We start from the raw sequence: 8,872 nt of genomic DNA, 5'->3' as shown, positions 1-8,872 counted from the left end.
GGAATTAAATAAAATTAAAATCAAATATATATATATATATATATATATATAATTGTGTTATAAATAATAAAAAAATATATTTTAGAGTTAATAATAAATTTGGGTCGGTTCGAGTTGGTTTGAGTTATATTAGGTGAACCCATGAACAACCCAATCCTTAAAATTTTCATTTATTTGAACTCAACCCAATCCAAAACGCACGGGTTGGATTAAGTTAATTGATTTTTTCGGGTCATTAAATTTTTTTAACACCTCTAACGTGCACTTTAGATGAAAATTTTAGTATATTATAAAAATAAAATAATTTTATCAATTATACGAGGTTTAAACAATTAAATAATAGGTGTTGTTTTTGAAATTTTACGGACCAAATCGACACTAACTCTTAATCTCATAAACCGAAACTGCATTTTACTCTAATAACTCATTTAATTTATAAGAAAAAAAAGACAAATTATGTCATCTTTCTTCCATAAAGTTTGCTCTGCCAAGCAAAGTAGAAACCTTATAACAGAAATTAGGAACAATGATGGTGATATCTATATGACAAATTCACAATTTGAAAATGCTTTTGTAAGGCATTTCACAAAAATATATGGGCTAGTTGCATAAATAGAATTCAAGCAAAAAATAATAGAATATGTAGTACAAAGATAAAATAATTGCATATATAGATAAAAAAAATGGTAAATGATTAAAAACCCCATGCCTAGCCACCATTTTGTTCGCTTCTTCCTAGTTTTCTCAAATTAAAAGCTATCACTGATAGCAGCCATCAGTGATAGCCACGGATAGTTGTTATTAGCTATTATCGCTGATAGATTTTATCAATTGCTATCGATGATAGTTGCTATCGGAGATAGCTTTCAATTTGAGAAAAAGTAATACAATATTGAAATATTAGCTTTTAATTTGCTATCAATTATTAGTAGCTATCATTGATTCACTTTCCTCTATTGGAGTCAACCTTGAAATATCAATAGTTAAGGCTATCAGTGGTTATCAATGATAGATTTATAAATTGTGATCAACTTTGAAAGAAAATCAACAACTTTGATTACCACAGTAGCTATCACTAATAATCATTTATCATGGCTATCACTGATAGCAGCTATCAGTCGCTATCACTAATAGACTTTCATCAATTAGAATAAACCTTGAAATATTAACACTTAAGACTATCAATGATAAACTTCTATAACTGGTTATTACCTTTGAAAGAAACTCGATATATAGATATCACCTAAGTTCTATCACTGATATCACTAACATCACTCATATTGTGGTTATTGATGATAGCTTCTTTCATTGATAACATCACTGATAAGATGCTGTCAATGATCTCACTGATATCATGCTATCAATGATAGTTCTTTATCACTGATAATGTGCTATCAGTGATAGCTTCTATCACTGATAACGTGTTATTAGGTAGCTAAAAAAGGAAAGGAATAAGCAAAAATCGAAGAAAAAAAAATGAATAAGCAAAAATCGAAGAAAGAAATAAGATTAAAAGAAAGGAAAAAGGAAGGAAATAAAAGAAAAGAAAAAGAAAGGGAAAAAGAAGAAAGAGAGGACAAAATTGGAAATTAAAAAAAAATCAAAGATTGACTAATCAACTCATCCCTATTTGCAAATATTTTAAAGATGTAATATATTTTTTAGATTTTTTTATCTTATTCCACTAAATATTACAAATATTCTTCAAACATACCCTAAACTAATTTGATCATTCAACATGTGCCAATTGGTGAAGATAGACCAAGAGGTGTCTTTTCTGTCCATTATTTTAATTTGGGCCACAAGCCCATCCGGATTACGTTTAAGACCGAACCCATGGGCCAGAATTCAGATTCAGGAGGCCCAATCCAGCACCTGAGCACACGTGTAAGGTACGGAGAGAGAAGAAAAAGTCTAGTAAATGTCGGTCCCTTGATCAGCGACGGAGAATACACAGCGTTGTCTCTGCTGCAAGACACCAATCTCGGGACAAAGCTTAGACCAATTCCCTTGTCCTTCACTCCTTGCCCTATGGGCTTGTAGAGAGAGAATTTGATTCACACAGAGACAGATTGTGTGTGTATTCTCAGCAAAGAGAAATTATGATCTGTATATATATTTTGAATGACAACCCCTCCATCCCTCTTGTCTCTCACTATTCATTCTGCCATCCATAATCTCTCTCGTATTTCTGATCTCTCCTTTCTCCCTGATCATATCGTCCTCGACCTTTTCCTGGTACTTCTCTTTCGCTTTCTCTAATTTTATAGATATGGTGTAATTCATCTTGGTTTTGTGTTGCATTTGAGCGTGTGTGTGTTAATTTCCTACTTACTCTCTACTTCGATGCTTTTTCTCATCTGGGTTTTTTTGTTCTATGTTTGAATCTTGGATTTGTCCGATCGTGGTGCTTATTGAATTGGGGAGTTGGGTTTTTGTTGATTGTTTATTACATTTGGTCAACGCTATCTACAATCTTGTGGCTTCATCAAGATTTATGACTCAACCCTCTTCCGGTCTGTTGTTTTTTTTGAAAAAAAAAAAAAAGGTGAAAAGATTGAATAGTTGGAGGGTGGAGTTTTGTTTTGTAGAAATGCCAATGGAAGTTTGGATGATTCTGTATTTATGATTATATCGACGCTTCGCATATCTTCTCCGATATGGATGTTGCGACAATTGTGATATTTTCATCTCTGCTTAATTTAAAATTTTGTTTTTGTGACTTTTTACTTTGCTTTGCCAGAATGTGAAGATTCTAGACAACATCGATTATTGTATTTATTGAAATCAGTTATTTGTTTGTTCCTCTAAAAATAAAACAAATAATAATAATGAAGACAGCAACGGTTCATTTGTAACTTGTTGTGTGTAGAAGGCGTTATATGAGCTTAAAAAATCAATTTGTGTATTTACAATTAATGGATCTAGAATGGTCTATATGTGATTTTATGATGTTGAAATACGTTGAACTTTTGCCGTTCATTACTAATTTTTGGATTTTATCTTTTTCTTTTTAAACGGATAAAACACTTTTCATCGATGAAATTAAAAGAGACTAATGCTCAAATTACAATGACGCAAAATAATCATAGGAACTAGAGGGATCAGTGGGTGCATCCGAATATCTAATTTTTGGATTTAGCTAATGTATGCATACTAAACACGGATCGTCTTAGATGGTTTAGTTTTTCAGATGGAACTGGGTCTGATCTTTTTTTCTTTTGTCATCTTCTTTTTTAGATGGCTTAGTTTTTAGCTCGTGTATGCATGAAAAGAATCTGAAATCATTTGCTTGCAAATTAGGGTCTAAAGGTTCCCAATCATAATAGCAATGAGGCTAATTTATTATCTCTTTCTCTGGAGAAGACCCTGTGAGATGCCGTTTCTATAGTAGAAAATGAGCTAGAGATACAGCATTGAGCTGAGGGTAAAAAGTGGATAAAAAAAAAATCTTGCAGCTGCTTATCTTCCAAAAGGAAGACCCTGGAACCATTTCCATGTATCGAAGAAAGGATCTCTATGTAATAATGATTGCATGTGGAAATGAAGGCCAAGGGATTGAGGGGGATACCCCATTAGTTCCTGTGGTTAGACCTTTGTACACAATGTTAAAAAATCCTATACAATAAATATAGCTGATTAGCTAGCAACTTTTTCAATGTTGAGTGCATTAAGAGTTGCTTGGAGTTATAGTACAGAAAACTGAAAATTGAAATTATTGCTTCACTGCTAGATATCTCTTTTCACTATATTTTATGTTGAGCCTTCTTTACTGGCTAGGACTTGAGAGTTACTGAGTAGATGAAATACTTTCATGAAGCAGGAAACTTTAAGAGCTGGAAAATTAAACGAGAGAATTTTAAAGTTGTTTGTGGCAAGTGGAAAAGATGAAGTTCTTTTGCTCATTGAGGCATTCAATATCCAGCAAGTTGTCACCCCTGTTCTTCCTACCAGTAAGAAAAATCTAGATATACCAATGTTCTGTTACTTCATTGATTTTGTTGTGGGTTTATCCATTTCTTTTCCTTACACTGAATACTTGATGCAGGGTGTTCAGAAAAATTCTAGGATTCAATGATATGCTGTGATTGCATTTTAGAGCATTAATCTTCAGCTGCTTCTTTTAAGGAGACTTGCCAATCTGTATTTTTATATATTCAAAATTATATCACAGATCATTGTTTTTATTTTCTTAAAAAGTTTGAAAGATGTCCCAGCTTAATATTAAGGATAGCGAAGTTGACATTGTGATCGGAGCACTCCACTCTGATCTGACATCATTTATGAATGAATGGAGACCTATTTTCACCCGATACCACTTGATTATTGTCAAGGATCCTGAACTCAAAGAGGACCTTGAAATTCCAGATGGCTTCGACGTGGATGTCTATTCTCTACAAGACATAGATAGAATTGTTGGTACTTCCAATTCAATTAAATTCTCTGGTTACTCTTGCCGATACTTTGGCTACCTCATGTCGAGAAAAAAATATATCATCTCAGTTGATGATGACTGTGTTCCAGCCAAAGATGATAAGGGCTTGTTAATAGATATTGTAGCGCAGCACTTATCAAACCTTTCGACTCCGGCCACTCCTTTCTTCTTCAACACACTGTATGATCCATTTAGGAAAGGAGCAGACTTCGTCCGTGGTTACCCATTTAGCTTAAGAAGTGGGGTTGCTTGTAGTCTATCATGTGGACTGTGGCTCAATCTAGCAGATTATGATGCACCAACACAAGCCCTCAAGCCAAGTCTGAGGAACACGTGCTTTGTTGATGCAGTCCTCACTATTCCAGTCGGAGCAATGTTGCCTGTGAGTGGAATCAATGTTGCATTTGATCGAGAGGCGGTTGGTCCTGCTCTATGTCCAGCACTGAGATTGGCTGGGGAAGGAAAGCTTCGGTGGGAAACCATGGAAGATATATGGTGTGGATTATGCATTAAGGTAACATGTGATCACTTAAAGCTCGGTGTGAAAAGTGGGCTGCCATATGTTTGGAGAAATGAAAGAGGAAATGCTATAGAGAGCTTGAAAAAAGAGTGGGAAGGGGTGAAGTTGATGGAAGAAGTTGTTCCCTTCTTTCAAACTCTTAGGCTATCAGAAGCAGCAGTTACAGCTGAAGCTTGTTTCCTCGAGATTGCAAAGGCAGTAAGAGAGCAGCTTGGTCGTTCCAATCCGATGTTTGCTCGTGCTGCTGAATCCATGGTCGAATGGGTTGAGATTTGGAAGAAGGCTGGATCTGGTTCTTTGCCTGGCGACAATTAGGAGGAATTCATGAGTGAGTTTGGTCTCTTTTAGCCATTCAATTAATAACAGAAAGCTCCCTTGATTTCTTGCTGTAACAATGACTCGAGAACTGTTGAAATTCCTAATGACCAAAAGAACTGTTTCACCGTTTTTTTCTTTTCTTTCCTTACATGTTTAATACCCCAGAATCATTGAAGACACAACGACCTATTTTGTTATTTGATTGGCTAATGGACATCTATGTTTCCTAAGACTTGCATGCTTGATCCAACAGAGTGGTGTTTCATTATTATTACTATTATTTTGTTTTGTGATGTGTCTTTGTTTTGGCAGAGGCTTGATTCGCTTGAATAAGTTGTGGGCTTTTGTGCAGAGCACTAACAAATTGGCGAAGGAAGTCGCCATAATGTGGTTTCCTCGTAATATCTATCGAGATGTTTTATGTTCTCTCTTTCATATATCAAAAGGTGTTAAACTTGAAATGACATTGCAGTGGTTTTCTAGTGTAATTTTTCTTTTTTAATCTATGATAGACAACTTTCATAGTAATTTGAGTGGCTTATTTAATTGAACATAAGTTGCTGACCAGAACTAAAAAGGTCGAAATTGTAAAAGTAAGTAAACTTGAAGAATTATCAGAAAACTTTTGGAACAATTATTATTATTGTTATTGTTATTATTATATAAATTTTAACGACACAATTTGTAAACTTGAATAGTTTTCAACTTTTTTTTGCAACAAGAAATCCCACCACCAACAACTTAACAACTGTATTACGTTTGAAATAAACCAAAATAATAATAATAAATAATAAAGTTACAACACCCCCATTTGTAGTAGCTATCAGACAATTATTGAGGTGTCCAGCTCTTGGTGGTTGCTAAACCAGCAAGGATTCCTTTGTCAGCTTCCATTAGGAGACAAAATATGTTAAATGAGAAGTGTAATCCAAAATATTGGAGCTTAACTCAACGATAGTTGGCATGATCTTTTTGTTTAGATGTTGAAAGTTTGATCATTTATCTCTATAATTGTACTAAAAAAGAATCTAAAATTTCATATATACTAAAAGTGTGTAAAAACAGTCTTGACAAAATTATAAACTTTCAATAGTGTGTAATAAATATCTAATAATGTATTCAAAATTTTCAAATATTGACTAATAAGTATAGAACTAAATATTTACATTTAATAAGACTTTTTGTACCGAATATAGATTAATCAAACACATATGGTGTAATTTAAGTATTAGAGGAATTTTATATTTGTTGATTATTAATAGGTACACGTGTATTTTGTTATTTGGGTGTAACCATCTCTATGTATAAATATTTTTATTTTATAGAAATGATAAAGTAGAAATTTCATTTCCCCAATTTCATTTAATATTTCAGAGAAAATTCACTTCTCTGTTGCAATTACGAATTTACGAATTTCTGTATCCTTCATCATGATTCCTGGTGATCCCAATATTGCCAAGACTGGCTCAACATCTACGATTCTTGTGCAATCTTCATCAGGGAATTTTCAGAATCCATATTTTCTTCATCATAGCTATTTTTCCCATCTTGTTCTTGTATCTGATCTTTTCATTGATTATAACTATGACACATGAAGCAAATCGATGATTTTGGCCCTTTCATTCACAAAAAAATTGGATTTATCGATGGAACCCTAACAAAACTGATTGGCTCCTTACTTCCTGCTTGGATTCGGAACAACCACATCACTATCGTTTGGATCTTGAACTCTGTCCGAAAGAGATTTCTTTAAGCCTTTTATTCTCTGATTTTGTCAGAGCAATTTCATTTGACCTCAAAGAAAGATTCCAGCGAAAGATTGATCCTCAGATTTTTCACTTGAAGTGACAACTTACTACACTTACTCAAGATCAACAATCAGAGATTATCTTTCACAATTGAAGAGCATTTGAGATGAATGTGTCTTATCGCGCTGCTTGCACCTATCATGCACTCGTGGACGTAACAAAAATCTTGATGAATTTCTTCTATACGAATACCTTATGAGCTTCTTAATGGGACTCAACGAATCCTATGGACATTCTCGTTCTCAAATCCTTCTTATGGATCTTGCTCCCACCATTAACAAGGTTGTCTCGTTGATTGCTCAAGAGGAACAACAGTGTTCTATTCTATTTCTTTCTCCTTCTCCAGTCACTAGCCTATCTGTTAATCAAGTGGTTGCGGCATCAACAAAACCTACTCAACCTTCTAATAATAATCGCCAGGGAAAGGATAAACTTATTTGCTCTCATTGTGGTATTCAAGTCCATACTGTTCATCGCTGCTATAAAGTACATGGCTACCTCACTACAACAACTCCGAATAAACCTGATGTGTCTGATCAGGTATCAATATCTCTATTACTCTTGCTCAATGCTATGATATTTTGACAATGCTTCAGTCAAAACTTGTTGTTGTCAAAACAGAATCAGAAGCCACTACATCTTACCTAAGAGGTACTTGTTCCAGACCACCTTCTTTTAGTAACTGCTGGTTAATTGATTCTGGAGCATCCACCCATGTTTGTTTTAACAAAGCGGCTTCCACATCTTTGGTTCCATTCCATAATACAATTATGTTGCCTAATAATACACGCATCATAATACAATATGTTGCCATAGTTGCTTTATCTAACTCCTTGATTCTTTAGCAAGTTATCTTTGTTCCATAATTTCAGTGCAACCTATTATCCATCCCAGCTATTACCTCTAATAATTCTTTTCTGGTTAATTTTTCTACTGATTGTTGTACACTTCACGACAAGTCCACTTTGCAGACAATTGGCAAAGGTAATCTCAAAGAAGAAGTTTATATCATTGGTGATCTTATTGTGAAAAATGTGGTTCCATCTTCCTTATGTGCTGCCTATCGGAATTCATCTACTGTCTTATGGCATTCTAGGCTTGGCTTTTCTACTCTAGATTGAATGCATTAAATCCAATTTTGCATTTTGATTTAAATAAGACAGATCATAGTAGGCCTTGTGTTGTTTGTCTTTTAGCAAAACAAAGACGTCTGTCATTTACTTCACATTATCATCTATCATCAAATGCTTTTGATTTGATACATGCTAATGTTTGGGGTCCCTTGCTACTCCATCCCATACTGATTTTACATATTTCTTTACTATTGTAGATTATTGTACTCGTTATACTAGGGTATACATGTTAAAACGAAATTTTGATGTATTGAATATCATCCCTCAGTTTTTCCAATTGATTCAAACTCAGTATGGTAAAAATATTAAGGCTTTTAGGTTTGATAATGCTCCATAACTGTCTTTTGAAGATTTTTTAAATAGAAAGGGGTTCTTCATCGACTCTCATTTGTAGCTAGGCTTGAGCAAAATTCTGTGGTTGAAAGAAAACACCAACATATTTTGAATGTCACATGAGCACTATATTTTCAGTCCCGTGTGCCTTTTTCTTTTTGGAGTAAGTGTATTTTGCTACAGTATATTTGATTAATAGAACTCTTTGACATGTTTTACAATGGAAGACTCCTTTTGTTGCTCTCGATGGTTTTAAATCGGATTATTCTGGCTTAAGGGTGTTTGGATGCCTTTTTTTTTTTTTGTCCATTTTATCTTCCAGCAT

At 34.0% G+C, this 8,872-nt stretch overlaps 2 protein-coding genes across 2 annotated transcripts; both read left to right on the top strand.

Moving 5' to 3' along the window:
* Nucleotides 1-1,940: 1,940 nt before the first annotated feature.
* LOC120091153 (UDP-arabinopyranose mutase) lies at nucleotides 1,941-5,503 on the top strand. Its single transcript, XM_039049032.2, has 3 exons — nucleotides 1,941-2,238; nucleotides 3,824-3,953; nucleotides 4,049-5,503. The coding sequence occupies exons 1-3, from the start codon at nucleotides 2,125-2,127 to the stop codon at nucleotides 4,066-4,068; spliced, it is 264 nt and encodes an 87-aa protein (XP_038904960.1). The 5' UTR covers nucleotides 1,941-2,124; the 3' UTR covers nucleotides 4,069-5,503.
* RGP5 (Alpha-1,4-glucan-protein synthase family protein) lies at nucleotides 4,209-5,503 on the top strand. The gene has a single exon (XM_039049030.2). The coding sequence runs from the start codon at nucleotides 4,209-4,211 to the stop codon at nucleotides 5,268-5,270; it is 1,062 nt and encodes a 353-aa protein (XP_038904958.1). The 3' UTR covers nucleotides 5,271-5,503.
* Nucleotides 5,504-8,872: the final 3,369 nt, after the last annotated feature.

Source organism: Benincasa hispida, chromosome 11 (assembly GCF_027475165.1).
Source record: "Benincasa hispida cultivar pf3 chromosome 11, pf3_genome.v1.1, whole genome shotgun sequence".
Classification (NCBI taxonomy): Eukaryota; Viridiplantae; Streptophyta; class Magnoliopsida; order Cucurbitales; family Cucurbitaceae; genus Benincasa; species Benincasa hispida.
This window is presented reverse-complemented; position numbering and strand designations above follow the sequence as displayed.